Source organism: Puntigrus tetrazona, chromosome 14 (genome assembly GCF_018831695.1).
Source record: "Puntigrus tetrazona isolate hp1 chromosome 14, ASM1883169v1, whole genome shotgun sequence".
NCBI classification, from domain to species: domain Eukaryota; kingdom Metazoa; phylum Chordata; class Actinopteri; order Cypriniformes; family Cyprinidae; genus Puntigrus; species Puntigrus tetrazona.
The window spans coordinates 22,541,002-22,567,917 of record NC_056712.1 but is presented as its reverse complement, the minus strand read 5'-3'; the positions used below and the strand labels follow the sequence as shown (position 1 = coordinate 22,567,917).

At 36.8% G+C, this 26,916-nt stretch overlaps 2 protein-coding genes across 2 annotated transcripts; both read left to right on the top strand.

Moving 5' to 3' along the window:
• The first annotated feature begins 1,312 nt into the window (after window positions 1-1,312).
• Window positions 1,313-16,582, top strand: gpm6aa (glycoprotein M6Aa). The gene is made up of 7 exons (XM_043257866.1): window positions 1,313-1,736; window positions 9,930-10,122; window positions 10,834-10,990; window positions 11,280-11,433; window positions 12,125-12,201; window positions 12,306-12,371; window positions 14,270-16,582. Exons 1-7 carry the CDS (start codon window positions 1,700-1,702, stop codon window positions 14,420-14,422), a joined length of 837 nt encoding a protein of 278 aa, XP_043113801.1. The 5' UTR covers window positions 1,313-1,699; the 3' UTR covers window positions 14,423-16,582.
• Window positions 16,583-17,774: 1,192 nt separating this feature from the next.
• On the top strand, window positions 17,775-26,199 carry lrit3a (info leucine-rich repeat, immunoglobulin-like and transmembrane domains 3a). Its single transcript, XM_043256690.1, has 4 exons — window positions 17,775-19,061; window positions 20,289-20,755; window positions 23,026-23,331; window positions 24,347-26,199. The coding sequence occupies exons 1-4, from the start codon at window positions 18,946-18,948 to the stop codon at window positions 25,387-25,389; spliced, it is 1,932 nt and encodes a 643-aa protein (XP_043112625.1). The 5' UTR covers window positions 17,775-18,945; the 3' UTR covers window positions 25,390-26,199.
• The last annotated feature ends 717 nt before the right edge of the window (window positions 26,200-26,916 follow it).

Sequence of the window (26,916 nt, the reverse complement as noted above, 5' to 3'; positions counted from 1 at the left end):
TTACAAATTAGCGACTGGCTCTTTCATTTAAAAGGTTGGACTTATTCTGCCATATTGTGCACTGCACATTCTCTCACGTAGTGCACCATCTTTGCTTTATCTAAAGTTTTTGGTATTGCAGTCTGTCGCAGATACAGAAACAGCCCTGTATGCAAGTTGTTTTGTTTTGTTAAAGAATCAAATAAGTGATGTAGACTACATGTATGAAATCATACAATAAAATGAATATGTTTCTCTAAAACAGTACTTGCTTCAAAAAGAAAGTACAATCTCACTCCAGTCCAGTTTATGTTGTATTCCAAAAAACTTTGCTGCCGTCAAGGTGGAGTATGGGTAAGGTAAAGGACAGGTTTGGTGATATAATTGGGGTTAAGGGTGGGTTAACAATGTTATTACAGATAATTGCATGCAGGTATTCCTAAAAAAAAGTACAATGTAAAAACATGTTTGTACACAATAAGTGCATTGTACCAAATGATTAATACGTGTATGTACAAAGCCACTTAATATAAAGTGGGCCCATTTCTAACTACTGTAAATTCATAAATCACAGGCCAATATTGAGAAAAAAAAAAAAAGTTAGAGGCTTTTTTCTGTTTAGCACTTCTTACTAATTCAAAGGTTGTAACAAACAATCTGATTAAGTGATTAAAGCTCACTTAAAACAAAACGCCTTTTATGCTTTTTATGGTTTTGTCACTCCCTGGAATGACATAAAGAATCACGTGAGTGCACCATATGATGTTATATTCATCACATGCATTCATATTTCATCCATGTTGCGCACAGAAGCAGCAAAGCTGAAAAAACCTACTCAACATGTCATCATCATATTTCGACCCCCTTAGATTTATTATTACAAATATAGTATGTGTATAGTATGCGTTTCTGAAAACTTTTTAAAAGCAATTATTCTGTAGTATATACACCTGTCACATTATGCTATGAAACACCCAACGTTCATATGTATATGTCAAAAAGTGCATAGAATGTGTGTACTTCATTTAGCTCTAGAATGTCAAATATCCTTTTAGTGCACCAGCTATATATATATATATGCTTACTATATGATTTATATAGGGTAACTTATATAAGGCAGCGCATATTTTTTTATCTCTAGTTTAATGCAGCAGAGCTGTACCCAGCGTTAACCATCCTTTTAGAGGAGGGGTGTAAAGAGAAGGCTTTTTACTGGCTTGGTGCTTGACTCCCCTTAAAACCCACCTCTCTCTGTTCACCCAGTGTGCTGCTCCGTGTTTTTGGGTGGTTGTGGATTTGTCGTTTTTGCATCCCACGCTTGAGCTTGCGTTACCTTCTATAAACGCATATACAGAAACATCTATAGAGGTCTGAATGTCTTAACACTCACTGGTTTGCACAAGGCTGCGCTGAGATGCCACACTCAACCTCCGCACACAAGAGAAGTCAACTGAAAAAAATCGGTGTTGACAGCAGCTCTCCTCTGTGAGGAACAGGGTAGTAGCAAGAGCGAGAGAGTGAGGAGAGGGAGGAGGGAGTGAGAGTCTGAGAGAGAGAGAGAGAGAGAGAGAGAGAGAGAGAGACTTGTGCATCGAGAGCCAGCCTCAGCCTCTATTGTGGTAAGCAGGCAAGGGAAGGCGTTTAAGGAGCGGACTTTAAACCCACAGGCGCAACACTGGTCACCGCTGTAGAGACCCCCGAAATCAGAGGACAAGGCAACATGGAGGAGGACATGGATGAGGGACAGACCCAGAAGGGTAACGGAATGCTTTTTTTTTTTTTTTTTTTCTCCATTGTTTTCCCATCCGTCTTTCCGAGTGTGTTGTTTACCTTTGTGCCTAATCCCTCACTGCTTTTCATTGTCTCTGATCTTGTGGATTATAAAACGAGGTTATGAACGCTAGCGGAATATAGGTTATTCTTATTTTTTTTCCCCCAAGTGCATTCTGTCGTATTTTCGGGTTCAGTGTTTTATCGAATTCGACGATGATGTATTCCGTGCCAACACTGATGCAATGCAGGATTTTTTTAGTTTTTGAAATCTATGAAAATGACACGGTCTTCTTAAAAAAAACCCCAAAATTGTTAGATTTTCAATAGGATGATTGTGGAGGGGTGTGTGCAGGGGATGGAACCCTTGTGAGCGTGTGTGTGTGTGTGTGTGTGTGTGTGTGTGTGTGTGTGTGTGTGAACAATCTGATGGGTCTGTCTTTGTTTGCCGCGCATTTCTGTCAGTCTGTCTGAGAGAGGCTGGGACAGACGGGAGAACCGTCTCCTGCATGCAGTGGACATTGAAATATTCGTCCTAATTCAGCCATTGTTTCGACCTCTTTCATTTTCTTGGCTCGCTCTTTCATTTGTGTGCAGGGGCATTTGTTTGCTTTGTGTGAGAGGGAGCTTGCTATTTATAATACCACCATTTGCAGGGGCTGAGGTTTCGTGCTCAGGGTGGAAATCACCGTATGCTTTTTTTTTTTCCTTTGGTGGTCTAAAGAGAAATATTCGCAAACGACTGCGTGGTAGGCAGCTGAAAGAAAGAGAATAAAAATAATCGAAACGCCAGCCTTCGGAACTCTCTCTTCCTCCTTTTCTCGCTCCATCTGTGATGGCTCTATATTTCAGCGATTTTCCCCTCCTCCCTTCTAAAGCAGTGTGATGATAGCAGCCATGTCAGGTCTGCTGTGCTTAGCCTGTCAGTGGGCTCCTGTGATATTTAACACATGAAATATGAGAGGATCACCGATTTATGCTCAACCCGCTGGGGTGTTTTGTTGGTTTGATATTGTATTTATTGTTTATTAGATGCCATGACTGGATGTGTCTAATAATGTGATCAAAAATTCACAAATGCATAGTTAAAATATTCATTCATTCTTTTTCTTATATATTTGTAAGTTGTTTTGCTTGTTTTGTTTATATAGAGAATGCTTACTGTTCTTAAAGTGCACCTGATGAACCTCTTGATATAAGCATAGTATAAGATGTATGTCTCATTTTACACGTTTTTTTCTTTAATATTTTCATATGTACTGAGTGAGATTTTCAAATTTTGGGAATCCCAAAAAGCGCGACTTAATACGAACTCGATGAACATTAATTTGATTATAAATCCATAAATATTTGAATGTTGTTATTGTTGTTGTTGTTATTTGTATTACTTGTCTGTTTGGTTTTGTTGTTGTTGGTGACCGTATCTACGTTTATGAATTCGGTAAATCTTTTGCAAAATGCAAAGCAACGTTGCAGTTAAGGATAACTTTTCATTTTTTATCTAGTTCAGTTGTTTCCAGCGAATCCATTACCTTAGCATCGTTAGCGCCGTGCAATTCTGTTTGATCTATGAGAATGCTTTACAATTTCTTTTAAAAAAGCTAAATTTCCCTAATTCAGTGCAATTTGACACATCGCATGATACTTCCTAATGCTACATTAACTGCGACACGTATCTCTCCATAACAGAAAACCATCAATCTCATAATCAGCTGTAGCATTCACAGATGTGCATTGACCGGTGTGTTGACCCTACCCCTGCACAATAGATGGAGTGGGGAACTAAGCGGCCTCATGGGAGAATGGACATTTCATTACCTCTCATGATTATTGGATTAGAGGACATTAGGCCGTTAACACACACACAGATACCGTCCCACTCCTCATCTTTTATTTATGGTATTTTCCTGCACATTTCTGTCATCGCCGCTGTTGACAGAGTTCGGTCTGTTAGATGGGCTCTTATCAGTCTCTATTGACTGCGTAACATCATCCGCTGATAAGATTCTGAGAAGAGTGAGTTTTCAGCATCGTGTGACACGGTGTGAGGGAATTCACATATATGTAGCAATCTATGTACTGAGACATGATTTAGCACAGATTTTTGCCTCACAGGTGTTTTGCCTGACGGTACAATGGTCCTGTGTCTTCTGTACATAACTGTATAAGTTCTGACATCAAAAACTGGGCAATGCTGTGTTAAATTTTCTTGCATAGTGAGATGCATTGAGTAGATTTTTGATATTTTACCTATGTTTTATTGTACCGTGCATGTAAACACACATATAAGAGATTTTTATGCACACCATTGCATGCTGTTATGCCTTTTATACTATTTTTAGCAGCTCAGCATGTAACAAACCCTTTTCATTATTAATATCCAATGCAAGCTGTGATCGGCTGATGCATTAAACTAGGAGTTATAGCATTTATTTGTATATTCCATTTAGTCTTGATCCATTCTTTGCTATGAGACGAATCTAAAGCACCCCATTGTTTTAAACAGCAACGTTGCAATGAAAAGCATAACGGAAGCATAACTGAATTCTATACCTCAGTGGGATGCAAGTTATTTGGCAATCCCTTCCTGTTTTTCATATACACTATCTTGTGAGATCCAGAGGAAACCCTCTAATCTGGAAACTCCTATTGTTTCTACACTACAGTCAAACCTCTCAGGGACACTAAAGTTTCACTAATTGTCCTTAAAACTGAATCATGGTTATTAAAATAAAGCACTATTATTTTCCCTATTGATTCAAACAGGCCAAATGACAATGAGAACAGAGAATGGAAAACAAAGCAGGTTTTTCTTAAAAGTTTCCATTTTGTTCTACCTTAAAACACAACACAATGTAATTGGATTCAAAATTATGGCCTGTGAAACTCCTGCATTTTACAAGTACGATTTTCTTCACAGTTGGTTTATTTATAACCGAGATACAAACGAATAACACGTTACACCCTTAAAAATAAACACACCAAAAGAGTGTTTTTGCGGTTGTCACGGAAGAACCGTATTTGGTTCACCACAGAACCTTTCAATGCACCGTTCTGAAGAACATTTGTGACCCTGGTCTTAAGTAGACCAGGTATATTTGTAGAAATAGCCAATATACACTGGGCCAATATGACAGTATACTATGGGTCAAAATGACAGATTTCATGCCAAAAACCATTAGACTGTAAAGTAAAGTTCACGTTGAAAGTTCAAATTTCCTAACGTGAATTTTTCCAAATTTTTGATTAGTAATATGCATTTAAAGGCGATTTTCTCAATATTTAGATTTTTTTGCACCCTCAGATTCTACATTTTTAAATTGCTGTATCTCGACCAATTATTGTCCTATCCTAACAAACCGTACATCAATAGAAAGCTTATTTATTTAGATGATGATGCTTAAATCTTCATTTCTATTGACCCTTACGACTGATTTCGTGGTCCATGGTCACATTTTGAAAATCGAAAGAACCTTTTTACAAGTATAAAGAAGTGGCGTAGTCCTGCCGCGTTGTGTGCTGGACTGTGCTTCCCTTCCTGTAATCCTTGTAAATGTGTCTCCCATTCAGTCCGTTTGCCTCTGAATGTGTTGACACACGGCGCTGTAAGTGGGTCATGGTGCGTGCACAGGCCCGGCCCATTCTTAGGGCCCCGCACCTCCATCGCCATGGCAACCCTGCTGGTTGATTAAACATGCGCAGATTCGCGGCGTAGACGTGCGGTGATGAAAACCCGCGCTCTTTCAGGGAGGGGCCGGCGATCGAGACGCACAGCGCCTCTCGTGCAGCCACTTGATGTGACTGGGTTCAATTGAATTTGAATTCTTTTTATCTGTCCGGGGAAAAAAAAAAAAGCGGCATTCGGGGTAATGAAATGCTAATCACTTTAAATTGACAAATTATTCAAATCCTATTAAAACAAAGGCAGAAGAGGGCCGATTGAGCTGGTTTTGAACAAAGAGTGTAAAAATATTTTCATGAAAATAATTTCACTACGTTAACCAACACTTGCGTCTGTTTTCCTCTCCATCTGCCTGTCTCTCTGACTCCCACTGTCGCAATCTCTTATCCCTTCACTCTCCCTTTCTCTCTCGCGGATTAGCGTTAGGGGCTACAGTCTTTTGTTGCACGCTCTTTGAGAGGCCTGTGAGAACGTTTCCCCTCCGAACGTGTGTGGATATCAGGGTGACCACTGGTTCGCGGTGACCCCACAGTCCCGGGGATTAATTGGAGGTTGGGGGTGGGGCGAGGCGAGGCGGGAGTGGCACTGGGGCTGTCAGACTGACAGATGGGCGTTGGGGTTGGGGGTGATTGAGGACATGGGGGAGGTCTGGGGGCGACGGGGTGGGAGCTGCCATCGCTTTATTATTAGAGGACCCTCCGGCATAGAGCTTTTGTTTATGTTGTTAGGGTTAGGCCCGTCTTTTGTGTGGTTTAACATCTGAAAACCACATCCAAATGCCAGTGTTATTTTAGTAATTTTATATATCATTGTAGGCAATATATAATATTATTGTTATGCATTATTATAGTTAGTTAATACGTTATTAATATTCAGAATTGGGATTTATTTTTTTGTTTTACTTCATTTTCATTTTAGAGCAAGTTTGAATCTTTTTCTACCTAAAAACTATTTTAAAAGTTACATTTGTTTTCATAAAATTGCACATCTATGTATCTGTCTGTAAAATGACCTAATAATATATGATTTTTAATTACTTGAAAATTGCAGATCAAATTTATCTATACAAAAATAAATATATAATGTCATATTATATATAAATGATTACTTAACAACAATGCAATTAATGAATGGTAGTGAATGAAATGTATTATTATACTTGATAGTAATTGCATGTAAATGCAGATTCAATTTATTAACATTCAGTTAATCTTTCTATCTATTACTTGAAAACATAACACTAAATATTGTGTGTGTGATGTTATTGGTTACTAATCACGTTTTAGTGACCAATAACAACTTTGCCGAATGTATGAATGCAAAATTAATTTGGAAAGTTTCGTTTAGTAAATTAATTAATGAAATGTCAGACTTCTCAAACTTTTAATGTTATGCGATGGTTACATTAAGCGCATCAGTTCATCTAAAGATTTTTATCAAGTATCTTATAAAGAAATATGAATTCAATACATTGATTTGGATGCATATACTTATTCAGAATAATATTTATTACAAAATACTTTAAAAGTCTTAGCTGGTATTGTTATAAAAAACAAAAAGAGTTCATGTTTTCTCTAAAAATGTGCCGTCTTTTGAGGCAGTAGTTGGCAGGTGAACATTAGCCATTAATCTTCAAGGATTTTTGGACTGATTTGAATAGTTTAGTTTAGTATCTTGGACTGAAATTTGGTTTCTTTCATAACAAAGATTTGCATTGGTACGCTAAACCATTTCTGGCTTTGGCTGCGCTATTTAAGAGCGTGAGATTGCAATATTTTGTCTGCATGTGATCTGTTGTGAATCCTGCCAGCGAGGCTGTCCTGTGAGAATTTGTATTGTAAATAAGATTCAGTGCCCTGTATTAACAAAGTGTGCGAGCTGCGTTCATTTCTAATACCATTTCATGGTCTAACGCCCTTGAGTGATGAATATAAGGCTGCATTGTAAGGTAATGCAATTTGTGGTGGATTCAGAACATGTGATTACTCTCAACCAACCAGGAGTCATGCATTGGTTTCCACAGTGCAAAGAATCTCATAGCAGGATCAAAGGGGCAAGCAGTATTGTGTAAATGCTAATACTGTTACGCAAAATGGCAGAAATATAAAAAAATAGCATTCGTAATTATAAAAACGCACATCTAAGTAATACTTTAAATCAAATTTTAAAATATTATTAAATATGACTTAAGAAAGCAGCATTTTAAAAATTGTTTAAATGCATTTTTGTAATATCTATACGATATTTGTATCAATTTAAACATAGCAAACGTATAGATCTACTACAAAGAATCAGATCCTGTTTATATTCTCACTCCTTGCGATCCACAGCAGTTGCTATGGCAACAGGTTGATCCCTTGCCAAAGCCACTGTAAAGCCAGGTCTGAGGTTCATTACAGCGTCATTACCATAGCAGTGTTTGACAGTATTCAATAATTCACATTCAAAGGCCTAAAATGGGAGCAATAGCCTCAGAAAAACCGTGCTCCATAACTCTTCACAGTGTAAATCATGCAAGCTCCTGCACTCGTTTTATAAGGACTGGCAAACAAACACTGAGTGGGAACATATGTGAGCTGAAATCAAAGTTTATTCTTCCTCTGGAAGTACAAATGCCAAACTTCCCACACTGCACAATATGCAGTTTGGAACGATTATGTAGAAATGGTAGAGTAAAAAAAAAAACCCTCTTAATTAATTAACTGTATAAATGCTAACTGTGTTTTTTCTAAGTATAATTTATAAGACTTTTAGACTTTAGGCTTCATAAGTCTATGTTATGTATGGGTAATTATACATATATAGCATATCATTTCTAAGATTTTTTTTTAATGTATGTCTTTTGCTGTGACACAGTAAGACACACTGATATATATATAAATGTATGTATGTATATATATATATATATATATATATATATATATATATATATATATATATATATATATATATATGAATGACAGATCTAAAAAGAAGAATCCTCTAAATTATATGCTATATATATATATATATATATATATATATATATATATATATATATATATATATATATATATATATTCTTCTTTTATTTTTATTTGGTTAAGAAGATAGTGTTAATTTTATGTAATTGTGTTACATTATATTATATTAGATAATAATGTTTATTATTATGATAATGATTATTATTATTTTATAAAATAAGGATAAAATTGTGGGTTTTTTTATTGTCATCTTATAATGTTTTAATATTGTTACTGTATTTTTACTGTCAATTTAAAGGTGACATGTCCTGAAAATCTGACTTTTTCAATGTTAAAATGCTAGAATCGGTCCCGATGCATCTACCAACCCAAAATACTTGAAAAAGAACAGCCCAGTAATTGTTTGGATGAGCCTTTTTCTGCAAAAAAAAGAGACTTGCTTAGATTTAGCTCCCCCAATGACATTGAAAAAGGATCTTATTATAATGTTACCGCCCCTTAATCTGCAAGTTTCTAACCACATCACCACCATTGTGTGTCTTGCACGTACAAACATGTGTATATTTGACCCCTTAAGCACAATATGACATGAAAGAGAGTTTAGTACTCAAATGTCACGTGACGGCCACTTTCTGTGTGTGTGTGTGTGTGTGTGTGTGTGTGTGTGTGTGTTCAGAAAACTGTATTTCAGTGAATATGGTTTAAATGCAAGCCTCAGCGCAATAGAACAAAATGGTATAATAAATGATCTGTGGGGTGTTTTGAGCTGAAACATTATATTACTTATGTATTGGAAAAACTACAGGCTTCAATTTTTATCATAAAATTAAAACATTTTGTTGCTACACAAGTTGCTACACACTTAAACAGATATAATGAAATACGAAAAAACTGCATTTCACATAATTCACTTCAGAGATGTAAAATCTAAACTTAAAGTAATGATTTTTTGGAAGGAAACGCATGAAAGCAATCATTTGGAAAAAAAAATAAAATCGGGATGACTAAGTGTCAAAGTCCATCTTCACATCCTACTATCCATTTTGTTATTCATGAATCATACTGTTATGATTCACTCTGATATATGATGCCAAAGGGAGAATTTAAAATAGTCTGCCGCAGGGACAATTTTGCACATCATTGGAGAGTAACAAACACGCACACACACACACACACAGAAAGAGAGAGAGAAAGAGAGAGAGAGAGGGAGAATCAACTGGACCTCACTGGACCCTCAGAGTGAATGAACTGAGGATTTACTTCCAACCGTCTGGGTACTTGTTAGTCCTGTCAGGCAGCTAGACGCTAAGCACAGAGGACTGCTTACACTAGCTTTGCTTTCTGTGCAATAATGCCGCTCTGTTAAATAGCAGTTAACTGTGGAAATTAAACTTAACAGATACAGAAAAACCTGATTTGATCAAACACAGACACACAAAACATCTTCAAGATCTTGATGATTAAAAAGCGTCTTGTTTTCCCCTGCCGCAGCTTTCAGATGAATAACATGACCTCTTTTCTCTTCCTCTTCTCAGGATGCATGGAGTGCTGTTTGAAATGTCTAGGAGGAATCCCTTATCCATCTCTGATTGCCACTATCCTGTTGTATGCTGGAGTGGCGCTCTTCTGTGGATGCGGACATGAAGCTCTTTCTGGAACGGTCACCATCCTCCAGAATTACTTTGAGGTGATCAGGGGACCTGGAGATGGTCTGGATGTGTTTACAATGTAAGCGTCAGCAGCATATTGAACCACCCATTTGTCACTGTCGATTTTATATATATATAAATATTATATACAGCACAGCTTATATACATGTTATATACATTTTGTATGCAGCAAAAAAAATCTAAGCATTTTGCAAAACACTGGCAATATTTTCATGTTTTAAGCATATGGGAGACTGAGAAAAATAAATAAAACTTTGCAATAAATAAAAGTCCACCTCACACCATCAGGTTATTGTGTAAGCATATAAATTATTAGAGGTTATCTAATTCATACGGTTTTAAAAATAAGCATCCTTTAGTAAAATAAAATATAAAAACACATACTACAAACACATACAGCAATTATACATGCAAAACTGAACTCTTTGCCCATGTTTTGTTGTTGAAACTGACTTAAATTAACCTAATAATTCCTATTTTAATTATAAATTAATTATTTAATTGTATATTAATTATATATAATATATTATAGAATTTCTCTCCATGTACTTGAGTCCCAGATAAAATATTATATATATATATATATATATATATATATATATATATATATATATATATATATATATATATATATATTCTTATTTTTTTAACTGTAAAGCTAGAGTACATTAACGAAAATAGTTTTTGCAGTGCAATTAAATTATTGATAAAATCGTGAATATATATACCCACAATATAATTATTGCCCCAATTTCCTCCATTCCCACAGCATTGACATTATCAAGTACGTGATCTATGGCATTGCCTCTGCATTCTTCGTGTATGGCATTCTTCTGATGGTCGAAGGCTTCTTTACAAGTGGGGCCATCAAGGACCTGTATGGAGACTTCAAGATCACCACCTGTGGACGCTGCGTCAGTGCATGGGTGAGAAATCACCGCGGTAGCTCCATGCATTGTAATGTAGAAAAAGGGCAACGGCAAAGCCACTAAGAGTAACTGCCGCACATAAATATGGCATCCGTTTATAGGCTATAAAAGTTTACAGTACACGCTGAACTCTGCAAGTTCTTCTCCTATCATTTGTGCCAAGTGAAACATGAAATACATTGTGTAGCTGCAATTATTGTTACTCATTTATAACGCTTATGGTTTTATTCTCAATTGATTTCTAATTAAGCGCTTGATTTTAGCCTTAAACGGTCTTTTTCTTCAGTTCATCATGCTGACGTACATCTTCATGTTGGCTTGGCTGGGTGTGACGGCGTTCACCTCTTTGCCCGTCTTCATGTATTTCAACATCTGGACCATTTGCCAAAATACGACCATCCTAGAGGGAGCGAGTTTATGCCTTGACCCACGCCAGTTCGGTATGTTTTGCAATCTGTGGGATATAGTCCCAGATGTTTAGGTGTGGTTGACCATATATGAATATCTTTTAATGATCGTTTGTATTGCTGCTGTGATTTTGTCCTTACTGGTAGTTACCCATGGTGACGGGAAGGTTATTTTAGAAATGTAATAGGTTATAGATTAAGTTACCGTATCCTAAATGTAACAAGAAATGTAACTATTTCAGTTACTTTATTAATGTAATGTGATCATTATTATTCAAAATTTCTAACAAATGTTTTTTTTTTTATTGTCAAACATGCATGGTTAACTTTACAGTAATACTCTGTCAGACATTCTTCATCACTTGAATTAAGATTATAATCATTTGATTTTAAAGCACAGCCGCCACAAAATAAGACTTTAGCTCCTCTATTAACTTTAAGATCATTCAGATTTTTATTTATTTTTTTACATGTCCAGCTCTGGAATGCATTTTTATTACTATTATTCAAAATATCCTACCTTCGAAAATACTATCTGTAATTTAACTTCACGTTTTTTCCTAGTAACTGTAACAGATTATTTAATTTTTAAAACAAATGTAAATTGTCTAATGCTGTTACATTTAACTAGTTACTTCCGGGCACTTGTTATATATATTATATCTATTTTTATACACCCTACAAACACAGTTTGTTCTTAAGGAAATAATAAAGTGTTTTTCAGGTGTTGTGCCCATTGGTGAGGAGAAGACTGTGTGTGCAGGGTCAGAGAAATTCTACAAAATGTGTGAATCAAACGAGGTGAGTAAATGTTTGTCAATGATTTCAAATGATTGTGTAGATTACTTCCACAGTGAAAAGCAATCCACGGCTCATTTCTCTCTCAATATTTTTTTCCTAAAAAGCTGGATATGACTTTCCACCTGTTTGTGTGTGCGTTGGCTGGGGCTGGAGCCGCCGTCATTGCCATGGTGAGTTTTGACTAATAAAATACAATTATACTCAGTTCAGACTCTTTAAGAAGAGGTTTCATGTGTGGGTTTTACTGCTGAATTTTTAATGAATAAAAAAAAAAGTGTTAATATGTGCTACCTAAAGGTAAAATGTAAAATGAAGTACACCGCTCTCTACCGCAGTTATGGTTCTGTTAATGCTAAAACGTTGTACCGAATTATGTAAACATTATACAAAGCAATTCTTAGTTTTACATAATATGAAACATGTTCCGTCTCTATGTGGGAATATATTATTCTTTCTCTCTCGACGTAAATAGTTGTAATAAGTCCAAAGCTGGCAAAAAATAGTATAAAAATTATAATGTGAACAAAATTGAATTAGCCTCTTTTAAATGGTCGACAATGTGTTATTTGGGTGATGATGATGGCAGCAGAATTAATGACATCACCTGCTTCAGCTCCTTTATGTCTAAACTGGAACGAGATAAAGTCATGAATCACTGTCACTGCTTTCCTAGGGCATTCTGGGAGAGGGAAAAAAATTGAGCATTGGGGGCGTTGTCAGCTCTCTCTTATTGGCTTTTCTTTGTTGTTGTTTAACATCCTCCTTTTATCTTTGTGGCTGTTTTTGTTTTCTTTCCTCTCTCTCTCTCTCTCTCTCTCTCCCTCTCTCTCTCTCTCTCTCTCTCTCTCTCTCTCTCTCTCTCTATCTATCTCTCCCTCTCTCTCTCTCTCTCCCTCTCTCTCTCCCTCTCTCTTCCTCTATCTCTCTCACATAACGGAGAGACGCTAGGCATGTCGTTTTGTTGTCATGGAAACTGGGAGAAGAAAGGCCCTAGAGCTTGTAGCAAGCAGCACTCAGTAATTTGCGAGGAACCATTTTCTGAAAAAGAGAATGTGGTTGTTAGTCTGGGATGATGTAGCAAATTATAGAAAGAGCTTTTCCGTCCCCTGCTGTGGAAAGAGCAAATTTAACCGATTGTTAAACACAATGCGTCCTCGCGCTCTCTGGGAAGGGTAATAATAACCGAGCTTTTCTTTTGTCGGGACGAAAAAATCAGGGCGTGGCCCTATTCAAATGAGCGCGCATAATGTCACTCCCATCTGCATAATAATTCGCTGCAGTAAACAACATGCTCTCGTGCGCTACAGAGATTCACTTATAACCTATTTTTCGTGCATAGCTGTAATGTAGATAGAATCAAGACTACAGCTGCTTATTCTCCGAAACGCGTTGATTTCATGTGGCGCGAGGTGACCCGTTATACCGTTTTTGTCCGCACATGTAAAGCCCTTGCTAGGTTGCATAATGGAAACCAGGGCCTTCATCAAGGTATTTTGCATATTTGAAGTAGACTGTAGAATTTCCTCTTCGGCCAGGCAGGCTGCCAGCACACTGCTTCACAATGCTGCCTCCTGCTGGTGTCACTGCTAATTTTAGAGCGACAAGCATGCGTCATCACAGTCTGCTGTCAGCTTGCACATCTCTCTTTCTTATTCAGGAGTAATTAACAGCATTTTAATGCATCCACACACACACATACACCACTGTTCAGAAGTCAAATAAGTCAAATGCTTAGTGGTCATGTCATTTTTAAAAATTGTATAACTGATGAATATCGGTATTAATAAATTCGGTAATAATAAATAAAAACTGCATAAAAAATAATTATAAAAAGTCAAATCTTTCAACATAAGGATACAGTACAATTAAAGAACAGCAAATTCTTCTCTAAATTCACTCTAACACTTTGTTTTTCAAAAAAAGCCAAAGAATAAATCTGTTTTAAAACAATAATCATTTCATTAAGAATTCTACATTTGTGTATGTTTTGTATGAACGGTTGTAACAGAATAATACAAATGCCAAACTTTTAGTTGCTGCTGTTTAACGCTGCATGGTGTTGTTTTAGATCCACTACCTGATGGTGCTGTCTGCCAACTGGGCCTACGTGAAGGATGCGTGTAAAATGCAGAAATACGAGGACTGCAAGTCCAAGGAGGAGCAGGAGCTGCATGACATCCACTCTACACGCTCCAAGGAACGGCTCAATGCCTACACATAAGACAGGAAGCAGCAGTGAGGGCGAGAGGACCCTCAGTGCTTTTACTTCCTATTGAAGGGAGTTTTGGCACTGGTGCAGTCCAGGTGGTGTGTCGTATGACCAACCCCATGGCCAACCCATTACCTCTCGCACAAACATTATTATTATTATTATTATTATTATTATTATTATTATAATTATTATAAGTGCTAGCAGTAGTGTTGTAGTTTTTTTCACATTGTTGTATTTCTTTCTCTTTTTTTCAAAAGAGATTGTCTTGGTTCTTTTTTTTCTCCACCACATTTTACAATTTTTGAATATGTTTTTTCTTTTCAAACCCATTTTTTGTATTAATACATGACTCATTCTTATGTAGAGGGTCGGTTACTGGGGTGAAAAAAAAGCACATTTTTCATGTGTGTCTGTCTCTTAAGGTCTCATTATCAAGGACTTAAAGCATGAAAAAAATTTTGGTAAAAAAAATAATAATTCTCTCTCTCTCTCTCTCTCTTTCTTTCTCTATCTCTCTCCCTCTCTTCTTTTTTTTTTTTAATCATCAAGAAGGTATGAAGCCCGATACCAGCAGATGGCTTGCTCATTCTGCGTTATTTTGGTAAAAGAAAACTCAAAAACTGAGACAGAAAGACAAAAAACAAAATTAAGATATAACAGATGTACCATAAAGTGTTTATTTATTATTTTTCTACAGATGTCATTGCATAGCTTATCAAGATGATTACAAAATGACAAAATGGTTATTATTTGCTTGCCGTGCCAGTCTAGCTTTCAGACCGCAATCGTGCCAGTAGGTGGCGTTGTAACTTCTCTGAGAGGGAGAGGAACTTTCTGACCGCTTTTAAGTGGACATGAAGCATTTCAATCTTACCACGGTGTCAACGACCCCCTCTTCAGCATCAATGCAACTCTCCCTTTACTGGAAGCAAGCGACACATGCACAAGCCTACAGCGTTTTGACCCCTCTTTTTTTATTTTCCTACACAAATAGATATAGTCACAGGGTTTTTAATTTGACGTTTTTGATTTTTAGCTTTTGTACATAGCCATTCTGTAAATGTATGTACTGTACGTTAGCACTTAAACTTCAGGTGAATTCGTATTCGATTGAAAAACACATTCCATGACAGGATAGGGTGGGCGGAGGGAGGGCGTTCTTCTAAAAAAAAAAAAAAAACACGAGAAAAAAGACGGAGGAGAAGCAAAAACCAGGCGACACGGTAATGTTTTGTGACAGATCACTTTCTTTCGGTGGGTTTTTTTTTTTTCTTTCCAAAGGGGAACATCACGACGAAAACAAATATTAAAAGAGCTTATGCTATTATCTCGATGACAGTTACTCGTTGTCTTGCTAACAAGTCATTATTATATCGGACGATGGAAATGTCTTCTCATTCTTTTAATGCCTGGCAAGTCATGTTCTGTCGGTGTTTCTAAGAGCTAGTTTCGTGCACTTATTTGACCATTTCGTGAGCTCTTTCTCGGTGTAAGTGCATCGGGGCTCCGGCTGCGAAGTCGCGCCCCTGTAATGTTAGGTAAAGACTGTGAACCTAAGTGTTATTTGTGGCATGGTCATGCATTCAATGGTAATCGTTTTTACTGGATCAAAAAATAAATAAATAATAATGATGATAATAATAATAATGGAAAAAAAAATCAAAAAGAAAAAAAAAACGAGAAAAACAGTTTTCATTTCATCTTTTTATGAGTTTGTTATATGCGACTGTCTTGCTGGGTCATCCCCTTCCTCATAATGTGCAGTAATTTGAATCCTATGCTGAATACATTGCGCTGAAACTCCTACTCTTCGATGGTAGTGTTTGATTTGTGCCTGTTTACTTTGTGGTGATCTCTCTAACTCCTCTGAGTCCTCCTCTCACCTTTCTATTACTATTGCTTGTTGAGCCCCTAATGCTTTCTCTGAACCCTCACCTCTCTCTCTCTCTCTCTCTCTCTTACTCTGGCTCACTCTCTCTGTCCTCGTATACTAGTCTTTTTGTACTATCACTAAAGAATGCTTAGTAGCAAGCTGTACCATTAATTTGTTTTGTACATAAATGTGCCAACCGCTTGACAGTGGCTTTTCTGATCTGTAGGGACAAACTGCTTGCATAAATAAACTACACTGGTGTACTTGTTAATAAATACGGTTGTTGTTGTTCTTAACAGTCTGTGTATCACGATGGAGTTATTCACTTAACACGCGCTCTCAAAATGTTTCGCTGGTTTACTTTTATGTGGTAAGATCTAACTGAATTGAATTTGCTTCTGACTGAAGGGGATAGACGGCGTAATTCGCGACGGTCAAATTTAGAAAACAGCATTTTCAACTGGTTGTATATATGTTTCACATTACTGTTTGTTTATATATGCGCTAAAGCTTTAGATATGCATTTTCATGAACTCACTTTGTTGCTCAACAACAACAACAAAGTTTCAGTGGTACGTACAACCACTATTAGGCCTGACATTCGAACATATTTAGGACACCGAAGTTCAAAAGCTCAACAAGGCTGCAATTACTTCAAAAAAAATACAGTAATATTGTGAAATATTATTACAATTTAAAAGAACTGTTTTCTGTATTTATTTTAAAATGTAATTTATTTCTGTGATGGCAAAATTAAATTTTCAGTAGCCATAAATCCAGTCTTCAGTGTCATTTTTAAATAATTTAATTTATCATTGGTGAATAATTTTTTTTTAATTTATTTACTTTTTTAAATGTCAACAATAAATAATGAGCCCAAACTTTTAACGAGTATTGTTTTTACAGCTGTTATTTTAACTCGAACCACATAAGGGCAGGCTCTTGTCCTAGACCACTGTATTTAATTTGAGATCTTTTAAAACGTTTTAAGATCTTTTAATTTGGTTTCACAGCACTGATTTTGAGATCAGATGTTATGTTCGATAAAAAAGAAAAATTATTTTAAAAAATTATAATAATAGTAAAATGAAAAATAACGTTTCACTAAAAGCAAAAACAATGAAAAAATAAATAAGCTATAATAAAAACTATAATAACAATAAGAAAATCAGAATTGCTTCCATCGAGGAAAATTACCGTTGCCATCAATTTACTGCACTTTTTTTGAACATTTAGAATTTATTTACTAATGAAGAATATAAATAAAACTATTCAATTCCATAAAACTGAGCAAAAATGATTGCAACAATTAGGTGAATGTAAGGTAAATTGCATAAGGATGGACACGCTTCATAATGATGTTTTTTTTTTTAATTTAGCATGTTTTCCCTTGATACTTACATTGGCCTACATAAACAAACCCTTGGCAATTAGTCATGTTTTGACAAATTGGTACAAAAAGAAAAACATAAAAGTTACATTTCCTAATGCGCCTTAAAGGAATAGCTTGCCTAAAAATTTTTACTCATCCCCAAGCCATTTTAGGCGTATATGACTTTCAGACAAACACGGTCGGAGTTAGTTTTTTGTTTCCTGGCTCTTTCAAGCTTGGTAATGCTCGTGGATAGCGGCCATTATTTTGAAGCGGAAATAACCATAACGTCTTCAGGGGGTCACCACAGTCCTCTGAAGCAGATCGATGAGTTTTTGTAACAGACATATTTCTAGTTCTCAAAGTATAACGTAAATAACGGACTACGGTTCCTCCTTCTTGGCTAACCAATGATTAGACGCATTACTCAATTTACGTAACTTTACGGCGCTTCAAAATAACGGCCGCTATCCACAAGCGTTATCAAGCTCGGAAAAGCCAGGATAAATAAAAAAAAAAACGTTGAAATAAGAAAGTCATATGCGCCTAGGATAGCTCGGGGGTGAGTAAAATATTAGTATTTTTCATTTTTGGGTAAACTGTTCCTTTAAGCAGCTTTTATTCATACACCGTCAGTTGCCAGTGTTGTTTTCGTCTCCGTGTTTTCTGAAGCCATTATAAATCTCTCAGACTCAGACAGAACAGTTTGGCCTGTCTGGCCTTCTCTCACTAAATCACGACCTGTACTTCAGCTCACACAAAGGTGTCATCTAGCGTCCAAGCACGCAAACGCTTCACAGCGCGAGGCAAAGACCGGAAGCGCCGCCAAAATCAGTTCACGCACCAGGTGAAGGATGGAAATGTGTCCGAGGAGGAGCGGTCACGTGATGATGCACGGAGAAGAACCTTCTTGTAGTTATTATAGGCGATTAGCGTGTGCCTGCAGGGCTTATCCTCCTCCTCCTCGAACTCAGTCACACACACCAACGCGCTCATACACGCAAATAAACTCGCACACGCTTCCCATCCCACTCCGTTCAACTTTAGTGACCTACTCAGCCTTGAGAAATCCTCTTTCTAATCTGGGTTCCCCCGCCCATCCCAATCCTCCCGCTCTTCTCGGCTCTCACCTGTTAGCATGCTAAACAAGATGCGGGCTGCGAGGTATTTTTCTTGCTTTTATCGGTTTTCGTTGAGGACTGATAAAGGGGTTTTTGTCCACTGATGGTCGAGCGGGATCGGATGTGTGTGAGTGTGTGTGTCCGTGCTGGTTCATCTGACTGAAGGATGTATCGTCCGCTGGTGGCCCTGGTTCTCCTGGGCTGCTGGAGCGTGGCACAACCCTTCTGTCCTTCCCAGTGCACCTGTGTGTACCACGGACGCAGCGATGGCACTGGCAGCAGGTAAGGACACTCTTTCACTATAGTCGTAGTAGTAGTAGTAATAATAATAGTTTTATAAAAACATGCATGAAGTAAAGTGACGCAAATAGACAGACATGGGAAATATAATGAACTGGAATAAAAAATAAATAAAATAATAATAACATTTTTGCATTTTTAGAAGTGCCTAAATGTATAACTGCATTATTTGATGAAAGAAAATTGAAGAGATATAGGCCTATAGGCTTCAGCGGAATAACTTGGACAAAAAAACAAAACAAAAAAAAAAACGGCAATATAACAGTAAAATAATACAATATAATACAGATTAACAATACAAATTATCACATACACATTTTTTATATATATATATATATATATATATATATATATATATATATATATATATATATATATATATATATTTTATCTGAATGAATTCTTTGATAGACACATTTCATACATATGTTTTTAATGGCATTGATCAGTTTAAACAGGACTACATAAATTCTTGGCAAATTGATCTTGTTTACAGATTGGCATTAAATGAAAATCTGTTTTTTTTTGCTAAATGTAGTTTTCCTTAATGTTTTATTTATACATTACAATTATGTTTTAAATTTTTAGTTTTGGAGTTTAAAATCTTTAAAAACACCTTTGTAAATCAGTTACAGTTTACTAATGTTAATGTATATATTCATATTAGTCTAATTCTATACATGCTTTAATAATCAAACGATTTCAAATGCGCTAATAAGTCATGCACTTGAATAAAAAATCGATTTAAACTATCACGTGGGTTATTAGCTTGTGTTTATCTGGGGAGCTTAGCCGTAGAGTGTGAACACACATGTTAGAGGAAACCATTTTGAATCATAGCCTGCTGTTGTAACATAGAGGTTGGTTATACACACATAATGCATAATATATTTATAATGAAAAGCAAAAAAATACGTATATATTTTTTCTTTATGAAGATGATATTCTATAGGCCTGGGGTTCTCGGTTCAGGCTTTCGAAGTCCACTTGCCTGCAAAGTTTAGCCCAAATCAAACACATATGAGCAAGCTAATCGAGGTCTTCAGAGTAACTAGGAAGTTATAGGCGATCAAAACATAAACGCTGCAGGAAAGTGGATCTCGAGAGCCAGAGTTGAGAACCCCTGTTATAGGCTAATAAAACCCTCAATGAACATCACCACTCATACTGGTCAAAGTGATTTACCTCTGCTATAAAAATCTGCCCCAGGTCTGTTCTGTGCAATGACCCTGACATGTCAGATATTCCAGTCAACGTCCCTGTGGACACGGTGAAGCTGCGGGTGGAGAAGACAGCCGTGCGTCGAGTACCCACCGAGGCCTTCTACTACCTGTCCGAGTTACGCTACCTGTGGATAACATACAATTCAGTCACGTCTGTGGATCCTGGCAGTTTCTACAATCTGAAAGTTCTTCATGAGCTACGACTGGATGGGAACATGATCGCTACCTTTCCCTGGGAGTCTCTGAAAGAGATGCCCAGTCTCAGGACCTTGGACCTGCACAACAACCGATTGACTAGTATTCCTGTGGAGGCAGCACCCTACCTGGTTAACATCACCTACCTAGACATTTCTAGTAACAAGCTGACCACCCTTCCCTCTGACCTGGTGGACATCTGGCCTCCATTCTCAGGCATCCTGCCCAGTGCCAATGCATCACAAAAGATTGTTCTTGGTGGGTAAAAATGATGATGGTGTATCTTAAATATGCATTATAATGTTGAATGTTGAGTTTTTAAAAAAAATTCTATTAGAGGTTTACCATTTTAAATGACATTAATTAGTCGGCAAAAGAATCTCAGTATTTAAAGAGGATTCACATTAACATTCATAGCAAGCTTACCCTTATGAAAAAGTTGTGCACTAAATTGTATGTGCACTTGTAGTGTACTTCAAACCTCAAAAGCATATTTTACCTGCATTAATATTAATGAAATAAGCCACTTAACTATACTAAAACACACACACACACACACACAAATATTAAAGCAAATGAGAAAAGGTCCTTTATTATGCTTTAATAATCTGCTGATACTGATGTGTTTTATTTTTATGTGTATTGTGTTGATGTACTAAAGTACATGTAAAATGCTAAATTATAACTGTAGTGTATTATTTAATATTAAATTTAAAGTTAATATCTGAACGCGTGTATTTAAAATAAACGTAACTATAAAAATAGCTACAAATAATATACATACAGTCAAGTATATTTGTTTATATTTTTTTCAGTAATAAATAGGCTACTCTTTTTGTAGAGCATATGCTGAAGTATCCTTCTCTTTCACAAGGGTTGGCTCTTCCTAAAACGCTCAAAAGCAAAGAATCTGCGTGGAGACATATGAAATACTAAGTAAAACGATTCAACAATATCCCTCTCTTCACCATTTCTTTTTATAGTAAGTCCAAGTATGATCTTTAAATATCTAAATCTAGGCTGCATCTTCATGGGCTCTCCCAAGTTAAGTACAAGCTAATCTTCTAATGGGACTTCCAACTGTGTGTAAGGCTCTGAGATTTGAGTTTCTTTGAAGTGCTCATCTGGGAAGAGGATGATTCATATGTTTGTTCAGTGGCATCTAAACAACAGAACGCAGCTGAAGAGAAAGCTATAATAACGCACTTCTATTGAAAGTGTAGAATACTTTATCAGCTGGCGAAGGTGACATGATAAAATGTGTGGTGAAAATTGTAAAATGTGTTTTCATTAGGGCTACAAAAACAACATTGATCACAGTTGGTCAATGCACATGGATAATTGTCAAACAAGTGGATTTTTCCTACCTTCGGTGATTCTACTTGTAGGTTAAATGGTTACACCAGTAGATGGCAAAAAAAAGGCTGTGTGAGTGAGTCATTTGAATAATTTATTCAATTAAACATTCAGGAAGTGGCTCTTCTTATTAGTGAGTCACTGAATCAGTCACTTAGCCAATTCGTGCAATAAAGTCAATCCCCTACAGCTTTTCTGCAAAATATTTATATGACAGAAACTGGTCGTTTTATGCCAGAATGTTGTTCCCAATTCAGTCTCGGACTTAGTTGCTGAATTATCCAATCAGCATATTTGTTCAGGAAGGGTTGATTAGTATTGTTTTCTTTTGAATTTAATTGGCAAAAGCCTATTGTGTTTAAAATGTTACTCGATACAAACTTTTCATTTTTTGCTCTGTTCAAAAACGAAAAGAGAGTCCCGGTACAAAAGCACTTTTGCTTGTGTGATATAGCTTAAATGCAACGGCATATTCTATACTTTCACCAGGCGCCATACAAGTGTAAAAATGAGCATAGAAGCACAATATGACCAGGGTTTACCCTGTATTATCAGAATATTATCAGTTGCCACCATCCAGCTGTTGAATTGCATCAGCGGACCGTCTAATTCCCTGTTTACAGTCAACCGATCTTCATCCTGCCATAGACAGAATTATGGGCACACTGTGGTGTTAATGTCCAACACCTGATGTATACGAGCCAGACAAGACATCCTGGCTTCAGGATTTACAACTTTCTGATTTGATGGGAGTAAACTGCTTTTTATTATTGTAGCTGAATAATAAACTTGCAGTTTTTGTTTCAGTATGTGGAGATGCTCAGTAAGTGAAGTCCCTATTCTGTTTCTGCGTTGGGCAGATCCCTTTACCCAAATTATCTCACAGTTGTACATTTTATCAGTTTACGTATTTCAAATATGTCTTTAAAATCAAACACGACTTAGCTAGTGCTGTAATCTGTGTTTGAGGTGCACTTTTGCGAATAATTGTATGCGTGGGTTGCACAATTCGAATTGAAGCAAAACTAGAATTAAAATATGTTTGCAAGTTCATTTAACAGTCTTATTTGAAAGTCTTGAAAAAAGTGTCAAAAGCTTGGGGTTTGGAGTGTGTAGGCCTTACCATATTGCATTCATAAATATGTTCTAAGCAAATATTTCAATATGTGCAGGTCTACAGGACAATCCCTGGTACTGTGACTGTCGGATTTCCAAGCTCATTGAGTTGTCTAAGATGGCCAGCATACCTGTGGTGCTGATGGATCAGGTTCTGACATGCAGTGGACCGGAGAACTTAGTTGGCGTTCTGTTCCAGCGAGCCGAACTGGATCAGTGCGTAAAGCCATCAGTTATGACTTCAGCAACTAAGATCACTTCACCACTGGGCAGCAATGTGCTTCTGCGGTGTGATGCCACTGGTTTCCCTACTCCCACCCTTCTCTGGACCAGAGCCGATGGGGCGGCAGTTAACATCACAGGTATGAGTGTCACAAAGAATGTTAATGTGTGCGTTTATAATCAGTTTACAGCATTTTTTTTTTGTTTTTGAGAGACAGCCTTCAACTGAAATCACCACATGTTTAATTAAATCTTTGAAGGATTTTAAGACATTTATTTAGGACATCTATTTATGAGTTTGTGTTAATTATAGTCCAGTTAACAAGTATACATGCTGGACGAAGTCAGACTCGTGCAATTTCAGCTGGACTAAAATATTTACATTAAAAAAATGATAGTGAATGAATAAAAGTACAAACTGCATGATTATGAGTTATAGTATTGATATTGGACATTTCATTGTTTATGTTACTTAATGTTTTTACGTTATTATTACCCACTTAAAGTTGAAAGCACTAACATTTTATTAAAATTGTTGAATGTAATTTTTTACATTTGATGAATAGAATTTTGATATTATACATTATAATTGTGTGATAAAGTTTTTAGTGTTTCACTCAAAAATAAAGTGTCATCATTTACTCTCTCTCATTTTGTTCCAAACAAACCTATATGAGTTTTTTACTTTAAATCTAATTTAAAACACAAAAATATATATTTTTTGAAGAACCAAACTCCCCATTAATTTCCATATTAGAGAAATAAACACTATGTTAGAAATATTAAAGGGGACATCAACTGTTTGATTACCAGCATTGTTCAAAATATCATCTTTTTTGTTCAACATAAGAAATGTATAAATATTTAATTTATAAATGTTTAATTTATTGCCTATAACAAAAAATAATTATTGTCTTTTTGGTATCAGGCAAATTTTAACTTCATCCCTAATAATCCCTAAAATGCAAATACATAAATGCATCCTTTCAAAAACATAAAAAAAATCTACATTGCTGCTACACATTTCTTTCATACCAGCAGAATTTGAAAATGATTTAATTCCTAATATGAAAATACTTAGTTCTAACAATCTCTAAATCATCTTTTAACCTTTTTCTTATAAAAGGTGTTGTTTACCATTGCATGTTTCTGTAGTTGTGCAGGAATCTCCAGGCGAGGGTGTGCGTTGGTCCATCCTCAGTCTGCACAGTATCTTGTTTAAGGATGCAGGCGATTACCGCTGCAAAGCCAAGAACTTTGCAGGAAATGCCGAGGCGTACATCAACCTGTCTGTGGATGGGGTGCAGACCTCAACACCATCCTCGCCGACAAACATAACCAAGCGGCCCAACGATCAACCCATGACTTCTTTTGCTGGGACAAAGATGCCATTGTATACTACCTTAAGCCCAGCGCTCACAACCAGAGCTTCCATGACCACGATCCCACCGCTGACAACCAGGAAGAGTCCAGGACCAGGTGGAGGAATTCAGAGGTCTCCACCAGCTGGGGACAAGCCAGCTAAGATCCAGCAAAGCAAGGGCAGCAAAGGTTCGATGTCTGGCGAAAAGTCCAAAAAGAAAGCTGATCTCAAAGACATTGAGGTAGTGGAAGAGACAAGTGACACGGCGGTCCTATTATGGAGAGCTGAAGGTTTGCCAAGCAACTCGCCCTTAACAGTCTTTTACTTTCCATACGATGCGAAAGACGACAAGGAGACGGTCGATACGGAAGTTGGTCAAGGGAAACTGCTCTTGGAGTATCTGATGCCAAACCAGGTCTACACGGTGTGTTTGACTGCTAAAGGTTTGGTGGCTGGGAAAGAGCAGTGTGTGGATTTCAGTACTCTGGATAACAGTGGAGAAGATGGGCAGAACAAAATCCTAATGATCGCCAGCGGGATCGCGTGCGCAGTCGCCGTGCCTCTCATTGTGGTGTTGCTCTACAAGATCGTATGTCTCTGCTGTAAAGGAAGCAGTAGCAGGAACAATGGACCAGACGACGACCTTTCAAAAGAGACGTACGTAAAGTTCGAGACGCTCACTATGAAACAAAGGACACTGAACGGGCAGGCGAATGATCTTTGGGCACGAAGGCAGACTCAGGAGTCAGAGAGGATGCTCCTGTGCTCACGGTCAAGCATTGACTCTCAAATGACGTACAAGAGTGACAGCTCTAGATCCGAGTATCTGTGCTAATGTATAGCATATCGGCTTTGTGTGTTACTTGGTATTACTTGGTATTAGACAAGCTGTGGCAACATCAGTTTTAAAAGATTAGCTCTTGATACGCTGTCAAACTCGTTGCCTTACAAGACTTATCTTGACCCACAAATTGTCTCATCGCCCATTTTTCGAAAGCCATATTCTTCACCCAATCACACACAATTCTGTATTTGTTTTTTTTACGAAATACAGTGTACATATATGTAAATATTGTGTATTTTTGTTTATGCCAACATATGATGAATTAGAGTTACGTATTACGAGTGGTGAAAATTGTAATTAAACCTTTTTACTGCCTAAATGAAGCATTGATATTTTGGTGTTATGTGCTGCAACAGAAAAGTTTACACACCAAATAGGCACCAGGCTCTCTTTTGCTTTTAAATTTCAAATCAAGCAGAAACATATACTTTGTTGCAAGATCATATTTAACGTTTCCGAGATGATGTGTGTGAGTTTGAACGATTATGCATAATGTCCATTTCATGTTTCAGCCCTCTACTTATTTTTGTCTTCTCTATCTTTCTACCTCTCTGTCTTTTATTTAATTGTACATTTATATGCAATGTTTGTGTAAATCCCTTATGTGTGCCATGCATGTTACTAAAATGTCCCTATTCCCATTTTCTTCCATTAGAATGGAATGTTCAGAATTAGAGTAATTTTCAAATTCAGGATACAGCGCAGCATGAACATATTTAATATAAAAAAAATCTAAACACAGCTTCCAAAAAAACAAAAACTCATTAATTCTGCATTAATTTATTATTGTTTCTTGAGCACCAAATCAGCTTTTGTCCTCACAGGAATTAATTACATATTTATAATTTTTTTAATTGTAATAATACAGTATTACTGTTTTTTTTTCTGTTTTGATCAAATAAATGCAGCCTTGGTGAACGTAATATTCTTGCAACAAATTCTTACCAACCCCAAATGCTACAAATTCTGTAAATTCAAGTTTATAAAGTTTACATATCCGTCGAATTAGTTATTGAATTCTGTCCAGCGTGATGTCATGGCGGGTCCTGTGAGTGTGTATCAGAGCGGACATTGTGCTGAATTCCCTACCCTGCTTAAGCAGAAGAACAGGGAGGCTGTTGTCCCTGTACCTGCCGCATTTTTCCCAGAGAAGTGCCTGTAATTTCTGTGACAATATGGCAGTCATTCGTATAATAAGATAGCGTGTATGCGGGTAAATAGGAAACGGGTGAAGCACTTACAAGCCCCGTCTACATCCCCAGCCCCTGTGATTCTTCACTCTGAGGGACAGACAGAGCTTATACAGACACAACAACACTAGTTTAATGGTTTGTGTGTGAGTGAGGAAGCTTCTCATTACTCATGAACGACACAAAAAAGGTATGACCACTCCTACTAAATCACATGCATAGACTGGGAAAGGCCAGGAGGTGAACTCAGGGTGACTTGTGTTATTCTTTTAAGTCGTAGAAGGGTAGTTTTTGTGTTTCTTGAGCTCAGGCTCAGAGTCTTACACCA

Excerpts from the sequence above, each read along its gene's own strand:
- gpm6aa (XM_043257866.1), top strand. The coding sequence starts at position 1,700 with ATGGAGGAGGACATGGATGAGGGACAGACCCAGAAGG. Across the intron at positions 1,737-9,929 it reads TGAGGGACAGACCCAGAAGG|GATGCATGGAGTGCTGTTTG; the intron begins GTAACGGAATGC and ends TCCTCTTCTCAG. Across the intron at positions 11,434-12,124 it reads CCTTGACCCACGCCAGTTCG|GTGTTGTGCCCATTGGTGAG; the intron begins GTATGTTTTGCA and ends AGTGTTTTTCAG.
- lrit3a (XM_043256690.1), top strand. The coding sequence starts at position 18,946 with ATGTATCGTCCGCTGGTGGCCCTGGTTCTCCTGGGCTGCTGGAGCGTG. Across the intron at positions 19,062-20,288 it reads AGCGATGGCACTGGCAGCAG|GTCTGTTCTGTGCAATGACC; the intron begins GTAAGGACACTC and ends AATCTGCCCCAG. Across the intron at positions 20,756-23,025 it reads ATCACAAAAGATTGTTCTTG|GTCTACAGGACAATCCCTGG; the intron begins GTGGGTAAAAAT and ends CAATATGTGCAG.